A 24,172-nucleotide genomic window follows, 5' to 3' on the forward strand; every position below is an offset into this window, starting at 1 on the left:
TGTTTGCACTTGGGTTATATACAGCAAGGTTCTTTGGTCTTAGGTAATGATAGGCAAAGATCTTGTCACGAAGTGAGTGATGGGGTGGGGAGACAAATTACCAGTTCTCAGGAGGAAAAAAAAATCTCAGTTAAAGAACTTGAAGACAATCAGATAAACCAGTAGGGAAGATATTAATAACAGAAGTGAATATGGCCTCCAGATCATCTAAATGAGTCCAGACATCTATGAATAAATATTTTAATAAAAAGGAAAATCAATCAATATCTAATGATGTAGGACCCTGTGGATTCCTAAGTGAACATGGAACCACAGCCAAATAATCCTGAAAGGTTTAAGAGAGAAATAATTGTCAAAGCAGAATTTATCATCTGTATAACATACATAATCAGCAGAATAGAACTTAAATCTATGATGGCATATCTCACTAAAGAAACAGAACTGATTAGGAATGCAAATATACAGAAGTGAAGAACAATCTAGGAGAAGAGAAGCAAAAAGCAATAATGTTAAAAGAAAACATGATCTCTATACAAGTAAAAAGATCAAAGACAGGATGCCCTGAGATAACTTAAAAGAACCTAAGTCTGACGACATGACAGGTCAAAATAATCTGAATAATATAATGCAAGAAATAATACAAGGAAATTGCCCAGAGCTCCTAAACACAGAAGACACAAAAACCCTATGTTGCAAACTCCAAGACATAGAGTGGTTAAATTTAATAATTCCTCTGACAAACAATAAATATTGCAAACAACCAGAATAAAGACCTTCAAATATAAAGAAAAGGAAAACCAGATAACACAAGACTTTTGTACCCACCATAAACTACAAGAATGAATGGAGTGATGTGTTGTGAAGAGCAAAAGCACCCATGATGCAGCTCAACATGACATACCCTGTAAGCCTGAACCTAAATTTTATTTAAATAAAAAAAGCATTTGAACCATTTCTACAAAGAAAACCAGAGTTGAACAGAGTAAGTCATAAGGTGGGTAGAATGCTGGTGTCAGAAAGACCTGAATTCAGATCCAGCCTCAGGCATTTCATAGGTGTGTGGCCCTCTGCAAGTCACTTTAACCTTTGTTTGCTTTATTTCCACTTCTGTGAAGTGGGGTTAATAATAGTACCTACATCCCAGGATTGTTTTGAGGATCACATGAGATTATTTGCAAAGCATTTTGCAAACCTTAAAGTGCTATATAAATGCTAGCTATCATTATTTGCTTTGTAAACACCCCAGAAAACAAAAATATGAGGTAAATAAATAGAACTACCAAGGAAGGTATAAGTAATAAACTAAATTATTCCAGGAAAAAGGGAAAGAAAAAAACTATTAAAAGACTTCTATGTATGGGTTAACAACAACAGCAGAGGGATCATTAAGAGATTTCTTTCTAAAAATATGCAGTGAGACAATGGTGAAAGCAGAAATCAAATAGAAGATGGAGAAATAGGCCTGAGATACCATGGACTAAACCTTACAAGACCTTTTTTTTTTTTTTTTTTTTTTTTTTGTGGAGGGAGGGCTAAACTTCAGAATGGAAGGACACATGCATACAAAGGGAGAGAGAGGAAGAAGATAAAGGCAAATGTATTGTAGCCTAATCAAGTCAGTAGTAACATTGAAAGGAAAATAAACTCCTATGGTCTTTCCCCTGGTTGAAGAGGGCCTACAGGAGAAGAGGTGAAATAACAAAGAGAGGGATTAAAATAGGGGTAAAGGAAAGAAGAAAAGAAATCTTGTTTCAGTGGTGGGAGAGGGTTCCCACCAAAGCATGTTCCCACAGGTAGTATCCAACACTAAACATATGCTCCAAATGCCATAGCATCTAAATTCATAAATGAAAAATGAATTGACTTACAGGAAGACATAGTACAATAGTGACAAGAGATTTTATTGTCGTTTCATTGTGGCTGAGTCTTCACAGAAAGATAAAGGAAAATAGAGAGTTGAGAAATTGCTGGAGAAGCTAGATCTTAAAAGTTTACAGTGTCTTGTAAACAAGGCTGCTAAAAAATATACCTATTCTCAGTACCACATGGAACTTTTTATAAAAATTAACCATTTATTAGGGTACAAAGATACCAAAAATAAATGGAAAATGGCAAAAATAGCAAAATACATTGTTTACATAGCATAACTCAATAAAAATAGTAATCAGTTCACAGAATACAAACAAAAGATATAGACTCAAATGGATGCTTAACAATAAAATCTTAGCCTAATGAGTGGGTGAAAGACCAAGTCATTGAAACAACTAATAATTATGTTAAAGAAAATGAGAATGATGAAACAACATAGTAAAATTTCTGGGAAGCAGCTAACACAGTCCTGAGGGGGAAAATGATGTTCCTAAAACTATAAATGAAAAAAATAGAAAAGGAAAGGATTATTGGATTGTAAGTACATTTTAAAAAGTAGAAAGTCAGCAAATCTAAAATAAGCACAAAAGAGGTGAAAATAGGTAAATTGGAAACAAAAACTACAGAAATAATTAAAGTAAAGGCTTATTCTTAGAAAAGAATAATTGGTAATCCTCAACTTGATTAAAAAAAGAAGAGTAGAAAATTGAATTAATACAATGGTGAACCATCAAGGAAAAATCATAACAAAACTAGAAGAAACAAAAAAAAAATGATCACAACCTACTATGCACAATTAAGTGCTGACAAAACAGAATAAAAGAAACAGAATAAAAAAATTCAAAAATATACAATACCCAAACAAACATAAGACCTAATAATGATCTTAAATGATCCAGTTTCAGAAAAAAAGAAATAGGATTAGATGTAAAGGAACTACCAAAGTTGGGAGGAGGGAACTCCTGGTTCTGTTCAATTCATAAGAGAATTCTATCAAACTCTTAAAGAAAATTTAGTACTTGTACTACACAAATTCTCAAAAATTTGAGAAAGTATCCTACCAAATTCCTTTTATTAGACAAATGTCCTAATGCCTAAGGCAGGTAGGGATAAATCACAAAAGGAAAACACTGTAGATCAATATCATTAATGATTACTGATTGAGAAATTTTAGATAAAATCCTGTCACAGACTACAGTGATTGAGCCAAGAGATCACCCATCATGACCAACTTGGATTTATACTAGGGTTGCAAATATGATTCAATATTAGGAAAACAACAAAATTAAAAACAAAACTTCCTAAACCATGTGATTATCTCAATAGATGCAGAAGAAGCCTTTGACAAAATACAACACTCATTTATGTGGAAAAACTACAAAATATAGGCATGCAGGAACCTTTTTTTAATATTATAAAAATATTTAAAACCAATAGCAAGCATAATCCACAGTGGGAATACATTAGAACCTTTCCTAACAAATATAGGAGTAAAGCAAGGATGTCTACTCTCCCTGCAATTAATAATAATAGTAACTAGCATTTATTTACTGCTTGAAGGTTTGCAGAATACTTTGCAAATATGAACTTATTTTGTTATTTGACATAGTTCTACAAATCCTAATAATAGCAATAAGACAGGAGAGAGAAAAAAAAGGCCTAAAGAGAGGCATAATGGAAATAAAACAACAGCTGTTTGCTCTTGATGTAATTATTTACTTAGAAAATCCCTAGGGCATCAACAATTGTTAATTGAGAAAGTTAATAGCTTCAGCACAGTGGTTGGCTACAAAATAAACCCTCAAAAATCAACAGCATTTCTATATAATAATGATAACCTAAGAGACTGGAAAGGAAATTACATTCTAAATAATTATACATGCATGAAATATTTGGGTTATCACTTTATCACATTACACAAAATACTTCTATAGATTAAATTACAAAGTGTTCCTTAAAGAAATAAAGAACAACTTAAATGGCTGGAGGAAGAGTTAGTGCTTATGGTTGGCCATGCCAACATCATAAAAATGTAGTGCTACCAAAGTTAATTTACATTTTCATGTTATACCAATCAGATTAACAAAGGGACACTTTACAGAACTGGATGAAATACTAACAAAATTCATTTGGAAATATCAAAGGTCTGAAATATCGAGGGAAGTAATGAAAAGAGGTAAATTAAAAAGGTCATCAAAATCATTTGGTATTTAAAGAGGTAGATCAATGGAACTAGATAAGGAAGAATCAGAAATAATAGAACTCAGTAACTGTGTTTGATAAACCAGAAGACATAGATTACTTAGGAAAGAACCTCATATTTAATTAAAAACTGCTGGGAAAACTGGAAAGCAATCTGGCAGAAATTAGGCTTAGATTAGCACTTTATGCCATATTCTTCAATCTTTTCTAAATGGATTCCTGACCCTTAATAGTAAAGAGCATACCACACAAATACTTAAAGCTAGGTAGATAATATATCTTTCACAACTGTAGGTAGGTAGGTGTGTTCTTAACCAAATAAGGGATAAAGGCAATTATAAAAGATAAAATAGACAACTTGAATCACATGCAACTAGAAAACTTCTACACAAACAGAATGAATGCATCTGGGATAAGAAAGGAAGCAATCTTTGTATTGGGGAAAAAAATCTTTGTATCACATTTCTCTAAAGAGGGTCTGGTATCCAAGATATATAAACAGTATACATATGTACATATTTATGTATATATACACACATTATATATAACCAAAAATCATTTCTCAATAGATTAAGTGGTTAAAGGATAATGAAGAAACAGTTATCAAAAGAATTGCAAATTCTTAATATCCATATGAATGGATGCTCCAAATCACCAGTAATAAGAAAAAATAAAAACAATCCTGCGTTTAACATCACAACCTGCAGATTGGCAAAGATAAGAAAAAAATAGGACTAGTCAAGTGTTGAAAGGGATATTGAAAGAGAGGTACACGTTGATGGGGTTGTGAATCTGTACAACCATTTTGGAAAGCTATAAAGTGATTAAAATATCCATAACCTTTGACCCAAAGATTCCATTACTGGGCCACTGATAAGAATAAATTCCCCATATATGCCAAAATAGTTATAGAAGCACTCTTTATGATATCAAAGAATTCAAACCAAAGCAGATATCAATTAGGAAATGGCTAAATAAATTATGGTACATGGATAAAATGGAATATTACTGTAACTAAGAAGTTGTGAATATGAACATAGGGAAGCATGGAAAGGTCTACATGAACTGAGTCACAGATAAGTAACTTGAACCAAGAAAATATACACAATGACTATAACAACATAAATGGAAATAACCACAAACAAAAAAATGAATGCTTCAAAGTTACAAAGAACAAGTATGGTTCCAAAGAAGAAATTATGAGAAGTCTTCCCTATTCTACTCCATTGCAGAGATAGATGCTCCACAGATGTGGCATGGTGCACATATCTGTTTTGCTGATTTGTTTTTCTCTTTTTCTTTAAAAAATATTTGTTATGTGGGATGACTTTCTGGGAGGGAGAACTATGCTGGGTGAAATTTTGATGTTTAAAAATGGAAAACATTAATAAAATTTATTTGAAAAAGAAAATATAGGACATATTTAGTGGACAGATACCACTTTAGTCCAGTTGAACTAGAGTATAGAGTGGATGAGGCTTAAAAAAGTAGGGCATGCCACTTTGGCATTAATTCTTTTATAATCATAGAACCTCACGGTAGAAAAGGATCGCAGAGCTTATCTAGTCTATTGTAGACTTAAATAAGGATCCACTCGGTAGATTTCCTGACATGATCAGTTATCCAGCTTCTCATACACCTTCAGTGATGTTGGTACTTGCTATGAAGATCCATTGCACTTTTGCGTAGAGTAGACTGAAGAGGGGAGGGAAGTATCAGAAATGATGGCTTTTGTTAAGTATTTAAGAAATGTATCCCTCCATTATTTATTTCCCATTTATCCTGTATTCCTTTGTATGTATTTGTTTGCATATTGTCTCCTCTATTAAACTGTAAGCTTCTTGAGGGCAAGAACTGTCTTTTGACTCTCTTTTGTATCCCTAGTGCTTAGCACAATGTATATAGTAGGTGCTTAATAAATGTTTGTTGAGCGATTAAAATATTTGAAAGGCTGTATGTGGAAGAGAGATTAGATATATTCTCTGTAGTCCCAGTTCTTCTAATTTCAATGTAAGTCCTCTTTCTGTTCTGCCATATTACCTTTATCAGGCCAAATTTTGTTAATTTTTGTGCCTGTTTTGCTCTCCTTGTCAAGATTACTGCCAAGTCCTCAAATTCTTAGAAATTTTTAACTAAGCTATCTCATTTCAGATATTTTAATGTTATTTCTGTATAATTAAGGCTCAATGTTATCAGAATGAGGATACTTAATAAATATTTTTATTTGAGTATTTGGCTGTAAGGTTTAGCAGAAAACTCCCTGAATCTGAAGGTAAAGAGCTTGAATTCTAGTTCAGATTCCTTTAACCTTAGGCCTAACGCTTAATGCAACCTCTATGGGTCTCAGTTTCATTGTCTGCAAAATGAGAGGGGCGGACTGAAAGAAGTCACAGGTTCTTTGTAGCTCTAAATCTGATCCTGTGACCATCATGTGGAAGAAGGATTATACTTGTTCCATTTGGCCGCAGAAGACAGAACTGAAGGAATTTTCTGAGGCAGATATAGACTCAGTACAAAGACATGTTTCTTAACAACTAGAGCTGTCTAGAAGTGGAATTGGATTGCCTCAAGAAATATTGGATTTTGCTCCCTCATAAGCAGGTTTTTCTGTCATATGGTTTCTGAAGTCTTTGTAAACAGTTTTCATTGGATAGTGAAAGCCTTTATCAAAAGTTCTTACAGTTTTCAAAACAAGTATTTCCTTTATGCTAAGTGTAGCGTAAGGCATGCCACTGCTAAAGAAGCTGCTCTCCTACTTTGTCTTTTGCTATTTTCCTGTACCTTTTTAAACATTGCAGTTTAGCCAAGTTAATTAGATCTTTCAGTTAGGTGTCTATCCACCAGAGATTATTCAGAGATAGAACAATTCCATTCATGTGTAATGAACATAAAGGCAGGATTGCTTATGTCCTAGGAATCTGGATTAGTTATATTAACATGAACAACAGAATTAAAATAGAAAAATTACACAGTTAAATGTTACATGTTAACTTCTTTCTTTTTCTGTACTAGGTACTTCACATGATTGGAGACTAAGATGTGGTGCTGTAGATCTGTACTTCACTCTCTTTGGCCTCAGCAGACCTTCTTGTTTGCCATTACCGGAGCTTGGGTTGGTTCTTAATTTGAAAGAGAAAAAGGCTGTGCTGAATCCTACCATCATCCCTGAGGCAGTAGCAGGCAGTCAAGAGCCTGTGAGCAGCCTAAATAGTCACACACAGTTGATTGGATTTCAGAATGCTGTAAGAACCACTTTTATTATTTTAAAAAGTTGAATTAATTATATTAATTATAGCACAAAATTGTATCCCTGGAACTATAATTACTGGTAATGAATTTTTTTTTTTTTACCATCTAAAAACCATAAGAAAGAGGTTTTAGGGGAAGTATACTGACCACCGCACAATCAGTCAAATATCTTGTTCTATATACTACTATACTATATATACAGATATCTTGCTTTTTACTACTTTGCATCCCCTACCAGGACCATTGCATTTGGTCATAAAGCTTGTATATTGGGGTAGGTGGAAGAGAATTTGACTGAATGTTAACTTATTACAAGATTCACTTCTAACTAGGTTGTACACTTTTTGAAAGAAGAGGCTTTTTAAAAATTTGATATCTCCCATTATATTTGGCACACCTTGGTTTTGCTGTTGTATCTTTATAAATGCTTATTGGATGAATGAATGGTTAACTGAATGAGTAATTCTCAGAGCTTCAAACAGATCTGTATCATAACCAGCCAATGTTTGGTATTTATATTCACAATTTTTATTATCTTTACATAGTCCTCTAATTTTAAACTTAGATTTTAAATAGAGATGAATGCGAGAGCAGATAGGAGGATGAATACAAAAGATCGACCAAATTCTGTAGGAATAGTATCAGGAATGCTAAAGTGCAGGATGAACTGACACTAAGGGAAATAAAAAGGCTTTTTAAAAAATAGCTCTAGTTGAAGGAAAGAAATGGGTCAAAGGAAGGACAGGACTGCTACTCAGGATTTAGGTAACAAGACAGAGAAGAACACAAGACAGCATGCTTAATTTGCAATTGACAGAAAGCCAGTAGGGACAATATCACCCTGGATGATAGGATTAGAAAAGATGTTGAAGGCTGGGAATATTGAACCATACCTAATAAGATGAAATTTAATAAGGATAAAGTTTTACTCTGAGTTAAAAAAAATCTACCTCACAGATAATAAACTGAGAGACATATAGCAGTTAATCTAAAAAAGAACCTACAGTTTTAGTGTCCCACAAACTTTGCATGACTGAGTAGAGGGATATGACAGCCAGGAAAACTAATGCAGTCTTAGGCTACAGAAAGAAACAACAAATCTAGAACTAAGGAAATGAAAAGTCCCACTGAACTCTGCTCTGCTCAGACTACATCTGGAGTATTGTGGTCAGTTCTTTGCACCACAATTTAGGGAGGATGTTGTTGAGCTGGAAAGTGTTCAGAGACACTAAGCTAGGATGGTGAAGGCCCTTGAGTCTCTAGGCCTAATGAGTATTTGAAGAAATTGGAGGTGTCTAACCTGGAGAAGAAAATACTTAGTGGAAAGATGGTCTGTGTACACATATTTGAAGGATTGTCACAATGTAAATATAGTGAGTGCTTAATAAATTCTCTTTAAACCACAAGAAAAGGATTATTAGACTTCATCTTGTTACAAACTTGTACAAAAAGCAAATTTGAGCTTCATGTAAGGGAAAACATCTTGCAATTGGAGCTCTCTCTTGGGCTACCTTGAGATAAAGGGTGTATATACTCTCTCTAGAAATCTTCAAGCAAAAGCTGAGTAACCACTTGCAGGGTGTGTTGAATAGATGACCTCTGAGGTTCCTTCCTCCTGGGAAATTCTGTGATTCTATTTACAAACTTATTAGCATTTGTAAAGAATTGTTTATGAAACATAACTTAAAGGTAACTATTTCATTATAATATGGGGGGCATTTTTTAAAAAGTTGCCTTACTGCCTTTTGTTTTTACTTCACAATCTTTCCATTTAACATGCTTCCTGTAAGAAAAGGAAAAGAAAAAAAGTGAACTGGACTGAACTGACACATTGACAGTGTCTGATAACATATCTATAGTTCCTTCTTTATTGAGATCAAGAGTGTTTATCATCCTCACTTTTCTAGGTGGACATTGTAATTAATTTTTTGCTGCATTTTTAGTATTTTTTAAAGATATTATTGCCATTTTATGTATTGGTTTCATTCTCTGTCCTGCATCAGTTCGTATGTCTTCCCATGTTTCTTCCAATTCCTCATATTCGTTGATTGTTTTGGCCAGTACATTCAGGAATTCCCCTATTGAAGGCCACATACTGTGTTTCTATTTTTTTTGCTGTCAAAAAAGCAGCTATGCATATTTGGTGTATCTGGAACCTTTGTTTCTGTCTTTGGCCTCCTTGACAGGGGAAAGAGTGGTAATTTATCCAGCAGTGGGATCATTTAGTCAAAAGATAGGAACATTTTACAGATATTTTCTTGCATAATCCCAAATTGATTTATGAGAGTATCTAGAAATTTTACAAACAAGAATTTTATCTTAAGCTCTGCAGACTTTATTTATCCCAAAATGCAGACTAAGTAACTTTTCCACCTACTGTTTCTAATGGTATTTCTAAAACTTTAAAACACGTTAAAACTGATATTCTAACTAAAATTTTAAATTTCACATGTCTACATAGATTTTTTTAGCTAAACTTTTCCTTATGAAATGTGCATAGAATATAAAATTTTAAGAAAAAATACTTTTGGATAAGATATTTGTTAATGATATCTCATACCTCCTCTATGTGTTTTTAAATATATGGACTTCATAATAATTTCATCAATTAACAATCTATTCCAACACCAGTCCATATTTACTAATTTATCTCTTATTATTCATATTTCCCCCTTTTATGCTTCCCATAACTCTCAGCTACTAAGTAAAAAACATACTCTTATGGATTCATGCACTGAAAATTCAATGATATGCAATTCTATCCCCAAAAATTAAAAATCAAAATGATTTTAGGAGATTAATTCCTTTTAAGCCCACTGCCTAGTAACTTTTAGATACTGAGCTACTCTGATTTGCATGGTAGCTTTAGCCATTATATTAATTTTAGGTATACTATGGGCTATTTGTCTTCAAATACTATTCAATACTATTTGTCTTCAAAAAAAAATCTAATTTTGACCTTGAATGGTGCCTCAGGAAGAAGATCACCTTGCCAAGGAAGCCTCAGCTAATTTATCAGCTCATCAGCAGGGAGTGAAGAGGAAATCTGACACACCACTGGGGTCCCCACTAGAACCTGGTCAAATATTGGAGAAGAATGACGATAACAGTAAAGTGAAACTCAAAATCAGAGTAAGGAACATAGGTTAAAACTAAACTAAAAAATATAGGATATTCACCTTCTTGGAAAATCTTTTCACTTAATTATAATGTTCTTTTTCTTCCAAGCTGTCTGGGACAAATCACACTGTCAAAGATCAAGCAAGTGAAACTTGGGCGATCTAGGCAATTCTTTAATTTAAATTATCATGTAGCTGTCTTATTTGTGAAATTCTTTTAAAAATCTCACTACTTCTCACAGTAGAAAAACAGATTAATTACTTGTAAATTTTCAATCAGATTTCCTTTTTCTCCCCCCTAATAATACACCTAATCCTTTCTCATTCTAATGCTTTCCTGAGGTAAGAAGACTGTCTTTGTGGTAATTTGGGGCCATGCCCTGTGTTCCCTTTCCTAGGAATTGAAGAGATTATTAAAATAATTCATTGTTTTTCCCCCTTCCTCTATTCTGTTGTTATATTGCAGTTCTCAAATTCTCAAGAAGAGGAGGAGGTTGACATGGACACTGTTCATGATAGTCAGGCTTTTATTTATCATCATTTGAACATGCTGGAAAGGCCGTCAACTCCAGGTACAATGAGTTTGCACCATGCAGAGGGATGGTGGATGTTTTTTAAAATTTGGGGGCATAATAAGTTTAAAAGTGAGCAATGAAAATTATTAGATCTTCTTAAGTATTCATAGATTTTTTAAAAACAAGATTGTTTTGGTCTGGACTTTTTATTTCATTTGAGTAGGGAACTCTTTGGATAGAAACTTCTTTACAACTTTATTGTCTCAGAGAGCTGCCTGGGCACTTACAAGTTAAGTGATTTGCTTGTAAGTATGTTTGGTGAAGGAGATCGGTGGGGCTCCTGCCTTTTTCACCACCAGCAACTATTGCTGGCTAACTGCCATCAAACAGGTAGGGAATCACCAGAGCCTTATAGCATGCCCCTTCCAGACCAGACCTTATAGCCATCATCCTGGAAATCATCTCCTGGAATGTGGGGGCTAGCTCTTCCCACCAACTATCATAAAAGAAATATGCTTTCATCTGCACTCAGAGTTCATCAGTTCTGGAGGTGGATAGCATTTTTCATCATAAGTCCTTCGGAATTGTCTCAGATAAATGTATTGCTGAGAAGAGCTAAGTTATTCACAATTGATCATCATACAATATTGCTATTAACTGTGTACAGTGTTCTCCTGGTTCTGCTCATTTTACTTTGTATCAGTTGATACAAATCTTCCCAGATTTTTCTGAAACCACTCTGCCCATCATTTCTTACAGTACAATTGTATTCTGTCACAGTCATATGCCACAACTTGTTCAGTTGTTTCCTAATTTATGGACATCCCTTCAGTTTCCAATTCTTTGTCATCACAAAAATAGCTGCCATAAATTGTTTTTGTACAAATAGGTTCTTTTCCCTTTTATTTATTTTTTAAATTTAGCATAAATTTTATGCATACATTTTTTCACTTTATTTTTCTTGCTTTTTTCTCCCAGCATGGTTAATGGGTATTGTATTTCTTACCTTCTTGACAGGTTGGGGAGAGGCTGGAGGGAGGGACAGAAATTGGAAGTGAAAATAAAAATTTTAAATAAATTTTAAAAAGAAAACAGTCTTTGTTTCTTGAGAGTTTGTAGTTTCTCTTTATTCTTCATTTGGACTATACTCATCTCTTTGTAATCAACAGGGGAGTAGAAAAAAGCACCATAACTTAAAAGAGGCACCCATTCCCCCCACCCTTTTTATTAGCAGAAGTCTCTCAAAACAAAGAAATTAAGAAATACTTCTGATGAATATTCTTCTTTGTATAAGCTCACCAGATAAAATCAATAACTTCTGTACTCTTAAATGTAATATACTGCTTGAACTACAGCATCACAAAATAAAATCAATGTGTTCATTGCTATCTTAAAAATAAGTCAATCCATGGTTGGATTTTTTGTTTGTTTGGCCTTTTTAGGTCTTTCAAAATTGAGGCCAGCTAGCTCCCGCTCTGCTTTGATGCCTCAACATTCACCAGGCTGTGATGTCACAGCTTCTGCAAAACCTCAGTGGGGTGTGGATATGTCTCGCAAAGGAATAGGTAAGATTCACTTTCTTACTCACAAATATAATAGCTCATATTTATTTAGCATTTTAAGGTTTGCAAATTATTCACATACATTATCTCATTAGAACAATAAATCTATACCTTTGAAATTATAGCTACACCTTTGAACTTAGCAATATTATTAAATGCAAAAAATAAAGAATCTTAAAAACTTGAGTGTTTTACAAACTCTTTTAAAGAATCAGCTATATATGTTTTTCTAACTCCAAGTTATCTTGGATGATGTAATAGTGCTGCATGCCAACTGAAATGGTTAGACCTTCCCTTTTATCCCTTTGAGGAATATAAACTGGAGTCAATTCTATTGTTACTCATCACCATTTGAGGATTGTTTGTTCCTTAAAAAGCACACAGTGATTACATAGTAATAGGGCCAAAGGCTGCACATGTTAAAATTAAAAACATTTCTTTTACCGTTGATTTCATTTTGTGATATTGTAGTTCAAGCACTATATTAGGTTTAGAGCATAGAAGTTATTGATTTTATCTTGTGAGCTTACACAAGAGAGAATGATAATCAGAAGTATTTCTTTATTTTTACAGACTTTTGCTACAAAAATGGGGGAGCAGGAATGGGTGCCTGTTTTAAGATATGTTGTGTTTATTCTGATCCCCTGTTGATTGCAGAGAGGATTATAGTTCAAATACAGAATAAACAGAAACTAATGAACTCTTAAGGAACAAAGATTCTGTTTTCTTATTTTAAAATTTATTTAAAATTTTTATTTTCAGTTCCAAATTCTCTCCCTTCCTCTATCCTCTTCCCCACCCATCAAGAAGTCAAGAAACACAATACCTATTAACCATATTGCAAGGAAAATAAAGTGGGGGGGAAAAAACATACTTCCATCTACACTCAGAGTTCATCTGTTCCGGAGGTGGATAGCACTTTTCGTCATGAGTCCTTTGGAATTGTCCTGGATCATTTTATTGATTAGAGTAGCTCAGTCTTTCACAGTTGATTATCATTACAGTATTGCTGTTACTGTGTACAATGTTCTCCTGGTTGTACTCACTTTATTTTGTATCAGTTTATAGAAATCTTCACAGATTTTACTGAAACTACCCTGCTTATTATTTCTTATAGCACAGTAGTATTCTATCACAATCATATACCACAATTAGTTCAGCCATTTATGGACATTCTCTTAGTTTTCAATTCTTTGTCACCGTAGAAAGAGCTGTTATAAATGGTTTTGTACAAATATGTCCTTTTCCCTTTTCTTTGCTCTCTTTGGGAATATAGACCTGGTAGTGATATTCCTGGGTCAACGAGGGTGCCCTTTGGGCATAGGTGTAAATTGTTCTTCAGAATGGTTGAACTAGTTTACCACTCTACCAACAGTGCATTAGGGTCCCAATTTTTCCACATCCCCTCCAGCATTTGTCATTTTCCTTTTCTGTCATGAATCTGATAGATGTGGGATGCTGTCTCAGAGTCGTTTTAATTTACATTTCTCTAATCAGTAGTGATTTAGAGCATTTTTTCACATTATTACTGATAGCTTTGATTTTTTTCTTCTGAAAATTGCCACTTCATATCATTTGACCATTTAGACTTCTTTCCAGTTATGGAGTGAATTGGGATATTTTTATACCTGTGTCATGCAATAAGGATTTCACTTCTCTCCATAATTACATCCTGTTATTTTATTATGGAGCTTTTTGCAATAACACCATGTTATTTTAAAAGATTACATAAAATAATACCTTAGAAATTGAAATCTGAGGCCCTGCTCCGCAATAACATTTTGAGTAAGATGTCTCTTTGTATATTAATATTGGCTCCCAGGTAGCCAGAGAGACTGAAGTATGGAAACATGATAGACTAGTTTGTCCCAGGAGCTGATACATGGAATTCTCTATACACTTATTTCGTATTAGTTTAGAATCACTACAGATTTTATCATGGTTTTCTAAATCCTTGTAAAAAGTATAAGGCCATTGAGTGTGGAATTGAGTTTTGAAGTGGTTACGACCATTGTTTAGAACAGAATACACACCGTTGCACTCATCTACCCATTTAGCATAATCCTCTGCTTTGAATGTGTGGGTTCTAACATAATTATTAGCTTTTGTGTCATCAAACTAGCTAGACAGGTGTTTAGAATTAGATGATGTTAGACAATTCTAACTGTAGAAGAGCAGAGATTCTTAGAGCATGAAGCTAGCCAACTAGGAAGCAGAAAGATCTATAATATATGTTAAGATGACTTAATGAAAAGGTAACCCAAAGGAATTTTTTTAAATAGTTATTTCTGGACCTTTGTAACTAAACTTCCTGATCAAACCAGTTAAACTTCTTATCATGTAGTGGCACAATAAATAGATTGCTAATCTTGGAGTCAGGAAGTCCTGAATTCAAACTCTTACTTAGAAACTTAATAGACTTTGGCCCTGAAAAAAATTATTTAACCTTTTGGCCTCAGTTTCTTAATTGGTAAAATGACTCTGAGGTCCTCTCCCAGAATTAAATATGTGATCCTATGACTCTTAGTAGTTATGCCAGTTTTCCCATATTATAGATGAAAAACCAAAGGCATCCTTCATGCTAGGTTATTACAAAATTTATGCTTAGATATATAGCCAAAAGTAGAAGTACAGGCTAAAGGACTACTTAAGATTTCTCCCTTCTGAAGTTTTTTTTGAAATCTTAAAAGAATATTACCAAAATGTGCTTCATTATCCAAACGAAGTCACCTTCTCAGTTTGCATTTTCACTATCTTGGATAATAACTGACAAAGCAATTATGCAACTAAAAGCACGTTTAAAAAAAACTGGAAAAAAATTTCATATAATTAATGTTCTTGAGCCAAAAAATAGTGAGTTCAAATGACATTAAATTTTGAAAAAAATTCATCTGACATCCCTTATGTGGAATTATGGGATTAATTTAATTAATTTAATTAATCTTATGGAATTAATTTTCTATTAAGAAAGTCACCTTGCTATTAAGTGACTTTGACTTTTATATTAAATATGTTCAATTACTTAGTTCAGTAGTTTGTGTTTAAAAATAGATTTTTCTTTGACTTTTCAGGACTCAAGTAGTCACCAAAAATGGGTAGATGATACAATATAAAGAACTGAGAGTCAGGGGCACCTATTGCTAGCTGGTCCTTGGAACCTGATATCTTACTACAAGAGTTTATTCCAACATCAGCATTTTTTAGGGTGAATGAGAGAATTATAGATTGGAAGTGCCAATTGCATTTCAAGAACTGAAAAGGAAGATACATTTCTTTCCTTGGTCCTTTTTTTGGATTCCCTACATTGGAACTGTTACCCACTTCTTGAACAACATTTTCCATGTTTGACAAATTCTATATAATGCTCAGTGATAAAGACTGGAATCCCTTAGTAAGAAGTAAAGATGAAATCCAGTTATGTACATCACTTAAGTTGCCACAAAGATTTCTTTTTATACCTTAATTATGGTCATCATACCTACAATTTTAGCTAAGCTGTGGCTCTTACAAAGCAGTAACACGAACTTACTTTAGTTCTGTTCAGTATCACCATACCAAAAATAATTGTTATATGCCCTAGTCTTAAAAAACCTAATCTGAAATAGCTACTAAAATGCACCGTCTTCTTAGCTTAGAGGTGTTGATTTGAGAGGCAGTCAGGGGGAAGTTGATTTGTTAATACTTTAATAGGTCCTTGATCTCATCAGTGACCAAAGACTTCCTCTAGTGTAGATCATATTATCCATGCCTTTTTGTCCTGTGTAATTCTTTTCTGTCTTTCTGCTCATAATCCATAGGTGATCTGCCTGTTATGGCAAGCGCCTTCTTTATTCTTTTATTATTTTTTTAATACAAGTGCAGCATTTGGACTTTCCATCTGTTACCTCTTTCACAGCATGTTACTGACTATCTTTTTTTTTCCCCAGATAGATTTCTTTAATCATATATTTTTGCTACTTCTGGTGTGCAAGTCAGCATTAATAACATACTGAATTCCACTCACTGTGCATCTTTTGTTAGGGTCCCTTTCCCCAAACAAACAACTTCTGGCATGTTAGTGGTGATCATCTCCATTTTGGAGGTTACCACAAATGTGCTTTTTCCCCCTGGGCCTATTAGAATATGATCTGCTTTCACCCTGTGAATCACTATAATGAGTAAAATGCTTTCACTTTAGCAAATGCTGAAGCCTTTCTTAAGGAGGAGAAAGATCTCTCAGTTTCAAACTGAAGTATCATTGCTAGCAACTAGTATTCATTGATGTTCTATTTTATGAATAGTTAGTTCTCCAAGTGGTGTTAGTGGAATGCTACCATCCCAAAGTATCTAGGAAGAAATATTGTCTCTTCTACATGGTTGTATACACATAAGCATCTGTAGGTCATTAATTATTATATGATACTTTTAAGATAACTTACATATGTTAGTCATATTTTGTTGAACCCTGATATCTCCTGATGCTTACTTATGTAAAACATTTGTTAGATGTGAGATGTTCAATTTGTAGCTGCCTGATCGCAGTGCTCAAAACAGCCTGTTAATCATTATATTCTTGGTAGTAGCATCTCTTATCAAGAAGAGGACCTCTTAACTCTTGTTACATGGCTGTGTTGGAATGATAAATTTGCTGGAGCCAATTTGTCCCTATATGCAGCCTCTCACTTTTTGTTAATGTCATTTCCCTTATTAATCGTGAATTCTGTTTGCACCTTTGCCTTGTAGGTAAAGAACAATCTTTGGAGATGAATGTGCTGTCAGTACCAGCCGCACCACTCTCAGTGTTCACTAAGGAGCCAAGCTCATCCAAACACAGTGACCATCATCACCACCATCACCATGAACATAAGAAAAAGAAGAAAAAGCACAAACACAAGCATAAACACAAGCATAAGCATGACAGCAAAGAAAAAGAAAAGGAACCTTTCACTTTTTCTAATAGTCCAGCCAGTGGCCGGTCAGTTCGTTCGCCATCTCTGTCTGATTGAAGGTTGTGACAAAGAGGACTTGTCTGGAGCACGTAGAATTGCCCCAAAAGGAGTGGCACCTCACCTGAAATTTCAGAATCAAATTCTAAACATTTGATATACATTACTTTTAGTTATGTAATTGAAATGTTATTAGGAAAAGGTATTTTTTTGGTTCCAAGTAAACAATTTCATTCCCTTTCTCTCTTTAGAAAAATTTAGACAACTCTGTCTTCATAAAGGCCCCCACGTGCATAGGCTGCCCCCCTACATATCATGCTTTTCATGTGTACTGTCAGAATCAGTTATGTTTTATAGCTTTTGATGGATGTTGTGAAGCAAAGTTATGTTTTAAACAGAAGCTGCTGCCAGATCTGTGGTGAAACCACTGTTTCTAGTACAGTATTGTATAACAGCATTTGGACTTACTGAGAAGACAAAGGCTTTCCCTATAGCTGTTTTTTCCATTTCAGTGTCTTTGTGTTAACATCTGAAATTGAGCATCAGAATTTATGAGAGAGAATAAACAGTATTTTCTTTCTCCCTTAACCAAATTCTTAGGATGCAGATTTTTATTATGAATACCTACATTTTAAAATTTGCAATTATGTTGTTGTAATTTTATGAGAAATAACCTAACACTTGATGAGCCCCTAAATCAATATTTTATAATTACAATAAAGTTTGCCTTTATTTTTTTTTTGGTGAGGTAGCTTTTCTCCTCATTAAATATAAGTATATATGTATATATATATGTATATGTATAAAATATTCTTTGCTAAACATCGACAGTCTTGAAATAGATAAATACCCAACACATGCTTTTGTTGATAGATATTTCAGATTGTCTGTGCTTTTTCTATAGTGCAAAATTATCCCTGAGTTAACAGCGGTTTGGAACTTTTAAAACGTAAATTCACCTATTAATGATGTCATCCACAATTTGGCACTTAGGTGAGCACACACCACAGATACTGTCTGTTGTAATATTTCCATTTTTAAAATACATGTGAAACATTTTGTTGATATAATTTAATCTTTATATTGTTATGGGTTTGCCTTTGTTTTCATTAGCTACTTTACTACTCTTTTTCTTTTACACTTCCTTTACCTTTTAGTTCAAACAGCAGTGTTTTTATTTTTTAACATTTTCTCCCTCTTGGTAGAGAAGTGAAAAATAAAAGCAATTTAAAAATGCTTCTTCACAGTAAAGATTTTTCAAAGGGGACCCAATAATGTACTTTTTACAATAGAACTTTTAGTTCCATTTAGTTGTGTTTGAAAAATGTTAATAAATACTTTTTTATGAACTTTGTGTAGTAACTCTCTTTTTTTAAACAATACCGAAGGTACTAAAAGAATGAAAAACTTAGCTCACTGGAATGCTGGGATTAAAGGACAGAGTGGTTCTAGAATCTTAGAAACCTTTACAGTTCAAAGTGTGACTTCAAAGATCAGTTTAACCAATAAACTGCCTGAAGCATAAATCCATCTCTAACATCCTCATCATGTAAATCAAAGCCTACTGCTTTGAAAATTGCCAGTATCAGGGAATACACTGCCTTCCAAGGCAAGCTGTTGTATTTTTGGACATCTTTCGTCGTTTGGAAGTTATTTATTTCATTGAATGCAAACTTGTGCCTTGAAACTACCATCCATTTGATTTGGCCCTCATTTCTGATGTGAAGCCGAGCAATTTTTTCTAATTCCTCTTCTAGTCAGTCAAATATCTGAAGACCAGAAATTAACTGCTACTGGATTATCTTAATATTAGAGAAATATATTGAACAAGCAATAAACAAACTCTCCACCCCACCCCATGCCTCTGCTTTACGATAGCCCCTAGCACGAGCTGGAATTAAAAATCAATTTAATCAAATATTGATAGAACAATTCCAACATTATATAAATTAAAAAAATAGGGACATGTATAATCCTACTAAATACGTTATTTGAGATAAATATGATCTTGATACCCAAACTAGGAAGAGATAAAGGAAAGAAAACTATAAAACAATATCTTATGAATAGTGATAAAAAAAATATTAGCAAAAAGACTATATATAAAAATACCTACTATTCTGAGGTTAGCTGTGTACCAGAAATTCACAGATGTTTCAAGATTAGGAAACTAGTCATCATACTATTAAAAACAAAACAAAAATAAATTTTTATAAATAGATGCTGAAAAAGCTTTGTAAAATATAAAAATTAAAACAGTTAAAAGCATAGAAATAAATAGACTTTCTTAAAATGGAATATAGTATATATCTGAAACCAAGAGCCAGTATTATCTGCAGAGGAGAAGCAATAGACACCTTTCCAGTAAGATTAAAAGCGAAGCAAGGATGTCCATTGTCACCACTGTTGTTTGATATAGTTCTAAAAATGCCAGCTGTAACAATAGAATAAGCAAAAGGAATTGAGGGAACAAACATAGGCGAAGAGGAAATAAAGTATAGCTTCTTGAAGATGATATGATGGCTTGCTTAGAGGACCCCAAAGATTCAATTAAAAATTAATTTTTAAAAATCAGTAAAATAACAGGATATGAAACCCACACAAATCATTAGCCTTTCTGTATATTACTAAGAAAATCCGTCAGGAAGAGATAGAAAAACACATTGCTTTAAAAAAAAACTACATATATACATACATACATATATGTATATAAAGACACAAGAATCCTAGGAATACTACTACAAAACACTTTACAGAAATAAAGATGGACTTGAATAATTGGGGAGATATCAATTGTTTTGGTGTGACTATGCCAATATAATAAGAATAAACAAATTAATTTGCAGATTAAATGCAATACCAATCAAGCTACCAAAATCTTGCTTTGTAGAACTGGAAAAATAACATACCATCTGGAGAAACAGAAGACCAAAAATCTCAAGAAAAATATTGGAAAAAATAAGAGAGGAAGGAATCCTATTAGTAACACATATTACATCAAAACAATTTGGTACTGATTAAAAATAGAAAAGTCGATCAGGGAAACAGAGCCAGGAGCAACTGAACATAGAATAGTGTTAATTAAACCAAGGGACTTCAAATACTGGGATAAGGACTCAGTGTTCAACAAAAACTGCCAGGAGAGCCAGAAAGCAGTCTGGCAGGTTTAGACTAAACCTAGTCTAGCTTTAGACTAATATCTTACATCATATACCACAATAAACTCCAAATGAATCCATCTCGTTATAGAATCCTAGGACTTGTATTAATTGATGCAGAGTGAAGTGAACAGAACCAGGAGAACAATTCATACAGTGATTAACACTATACAGTATAGGAAAAAATTGGAAGGCTTAAGGCCCATGATCAATGAAATGGTTAATCACAATTCTAACAGACTAATTAATGGATAGTTCTTCCCACCTCTTGGCAGAGAGGTGATGGAGTGAAAGTACTGAATGGAATGAATTTTCACCATATGTGGTTTATATTGCTGAAGTATAATTATTTATTCCAAAGAAGGTTTTTATTATTTGAAAGGGCAGGGGGAAGGGGATTATGAGAGCAAGGGAAGGGAGAGAGGAAAGGAGGTCGTGATATTGATACCAAAAAAGAATGAAAATAAGAGCATTGATGAACCATTTTTTAAAATAAAAGAGATCGAAAGGAATTACAGAAGCCTAGGGAACAATAAGGGCAGTATTGGAACCACCATATTAAATGTAATGTAAATATATTTTTTTAAAAAACCCAAGTAGCACACAATAGATATTAATAGTCTTATATACAATCATCTTTTTCTGCTCTTGTTTATATAAAGAAATGTTTGTTGATATTTGTCAAATTCATAATAATAAAAAAGGAAATAAAAAAATCAAAATGCTTTAGTTCCTATACAAATCCTACTTGAATGCATTTTTATGACATGAAGGTGACCCTGGGATCTTGAAGGCTTTGAAAACAGAATGTAAGCCATAATGCTGGACATAAGAAGAGTAGGTTCTTAATAAATTTTTGTTGATGATTTCTGCCATACTTCAAACTTGGTCTCAATGACAGACTGGGTCTTTTGTCCAAGGTTCAGCATTAGTTTTTTGTTTGTTTTTGTTGTTTGTTTGTTTGGTTTTGTTTTGTTTTTTAGCTTCTAGTTCTTTGATGACTTCTTCACCATGGACATACATGAAACAAATATAAATAATGGTCATCAGTTCTGTGTGGGTCCCCTTCCAAGACCACAGTATTTAAGGTTGGAGTGGTGTATAGCAACAACAAATACTTAGAATTATAGTTTTTAGGCCATCTGTAAGCATTGAATTAAGAGTAGGTATTCCTAAAATGTGAGAACATTGTTTAATAACAATGTTTAGAAAAATAAAATTTAACCTAAGGACTGCTTTGGCTGTATTCCAAAAATTTTGAAATGTCTCATTAATCTTATTTAAGATTTTTAAAAAATTATTTCTATAATTTGTTCTTTGACCTGATTCTTTAGGACTAATTTATTTAGGCTCCAATTAATTGCAATAATTTCTTCAGTGGCTTTTTATTGAATATAATTTTTATTGCATTGGGGTCTATAAAAGCTGTGTTTAATATTTTTGCTTTTCTGAATTAATTTGTGATTAATTTTTATGCCGTAAGTACATGGTCACTTTTTTTTTTGTAAAGGTACTATGCATAGCTAAGAATAATATGTGCCCTTTTCTATTCCCATTAAAAAATCACTAGAGGTCTTTTATATTTAACTTTCCTGAACTTTTATCAGGTCCTTAACTTCTTTCTTGTTCACTTTTTTTTTAGTTAGATTTGTCTAGGTCTGAAAAGGGGTAAATTGAGTTTCCCTTACTATTATAGCTTTACTGTTTTCTCCCAGCAACTATTTTAACTTTTCCTCTCTCTTATTCCTCTAATCATTCTCTTTTCTTTCCCCTCTGTTTACCTGTTGAGTGAAATGTATTTCTTTACTGAATTTTGATGAAGCAGAAAAAGCAGTAGGCCTAGAGTCACTATCCTTGCCTGTCTTCTTCCTACCTGCAGCAGACTGTTCCTACCTGAAGGAGACAGTCATTGAATCACAAGCCACCATTGCTCCCATGCTGTTCTCTTTGCCTGATTGCTGGGGTCCTTTCCTATCAGAAAGATACTGAGATATCCTTGCACTGCACACCAGTCTCCTCACCTGGCCTCTTCCTGATTGTAGGAGATAGAGAAAGGTGCCATTTTGTTATGTTCTCTCTGCTGGTCTCCTGGCCTATCTAGCTGGCTGGCATGGAAAGTAGAGAAACACCGTCCCACAGGTTCCCCCAACTGGTCCCCTTGCCTGAGCTACCTAATGCCCTGAGATAATTCCATCCTGAATCCAAACCTCCAAAGTTGTTGATAACCTACTTAAACTTATTCTAAAACTACCTTCCATTCCTTGTACTGTGCTCTCTGAACTACTACAATACACTCTTGGTTGACCTCCATAACTCAAGTCTTCCCCCAATCCAGTCCATCCTCCACTTAACTGTTAAATTAACTTTCCTAAAGTACAGGTCTGACCATGTCACCCCATTCAGTAAAAGCCAATGGTTCCTTATCACTTCCAGGATAATATATAAAATCCTATTTTTAGCATTCAAAGTCCATCATAACCTGGCCACACACTTCCCTTGCAATCTTCTTACACCTTAGTCAGCCACACATACTTGGCAATCTAGTGACACTGGCTTCCTTAATGTTCCTTGCACAAGACAATCCATTTCTTAACTCTGAACATTTCCCCTCGCTGTCCTCCATGCCTGAAATTCTCTCTTTCTGCATCTCTACCTCCTGATTTCTCTGGCCTCCTTTAATGACCAACTAAAATCTCACTTTCTATAAGCCTTTCCTTATCCCACTAAATACTACTGCCTTCCACGTGTTGATAATCTTCAATTTATCCTGTATATATAATTTTTGCATGTAGTTGTTTGCATGTTGTCTCCATTAGATTATTAGCTCTCTGAGGGCAAGGACTGTCTTTTGTCTTTCTTTGTATCCCCAGCACTTAGCACAGTGCCTGGAAACTACTAGGTGTTTATTAAATGCTTGTTGACTGACGGATTTTTAAGTATTTAAATGCTATACCTTTTGGTACATATATGTTTGGTATTGATATTAATTCACTGTCTCTGATATATTTCAGCATAACATAGTTCTCCTGGCACATAGTAGATGCTTAATAAATGTTGATTAATTGATCATTTATCTCAAATCTATTTTTGCTGTTGCCTTGTCTGACATCGTATTTGCTACTTCTGCCTTTTTTTTTATTTTCTGTGAAACATGATAGATTTTGTTCTAGCCACCCCCCCAACTCTTTTTACGAGTCTTTATTTTTCAAGTGTGTTGTGAACTATCTATTCTGCTCTCTAATCCATTCTGCTATCCTCTTCCATTTTTAGATAATCCTACTCACACTCACAATTATGATCACTAATTCTGTATTTTCCCGCATCCTACTCTTTTATATTTTTCCTTCTTGTTTATTGATCTCTTTATTTGTAAAGAAAACAGTAGTGAGAGAGTGCTCAGCCCTGGGTCTGGGTTAAAACATTTTGCTTCTACTCTCATAACCCTCTTTTTCCCCTCACCCGGAGTCCAACCACAGGTTATTCTTTCTTTCTTTCTTTTCTTTCTTTTCTTTCTTTTTCTTTCTTTCTTCCTTCCTTCCTTCCTTCCTTCCTTCCTTCCTTCCTTCCTTCCTT

The 24,172-nt window shown here is 33.8% G+C and overlaps 1 protein-coding gene across 3 annotated transcripts in view; it reads left to right on the forward strand.

Annotated features, from left to right (window-relative positions):
• The window catches only part of TAF2 (TATA-box binding protein associated factor 2), a 79,085-nt gene extending 60,364 nt beyond the window's left edge, over positions 1-18,721 (forward strand). Inside the window, exons 23-27 of one of the 3 annotated variants that reach the window (XM_027854031.1) lie at positions 7,084-7,313; positions 10,297-10,452; positions 10,906-11,011; positions 12,397-12,519; positions 17,239-18,721. In XM_027854031.1, coding sequence (XP_027709832.1) covers positions 7,084-7,313; positions 10,297-10,452; positions 10,906-11,011; positions 12,397-12,519; positions 17,239-17,501 — 878 coding nt within the window. In that variant the 3' untranslated portion in view covers positions 17,502-18,721. The remainder of the gene's footprint in view (positions 1-7,083; positions 7,314-10,296; positions 10,453-10,905; positions 11,012-12,396; positions 12,520-17,238) is intronic. The other 2 variants (XM_027854032.1, XM_027854033.1) reach the window with 2 other exon arrangements.
• Positions 18,722-24,172: the final 5,451 nt, after the last annotated feature.

The sequence above is a fragment of the Vombatus ursinus genome, unplaced genomic scaffold (genome assembly GCF_900497805.2).
Source record: "Vombatus ursinus unplaced genomic scaffold, bare-nosed wombat genome assembly UNPS02010284.1, whole genome shotgun sequence".
Lineage (NCBI taxonomy): Eukaryota > Metazoa > Chordata > Mammalia > Diprotodontia > Vombatidae > Vombatus > Vombatus ursinus.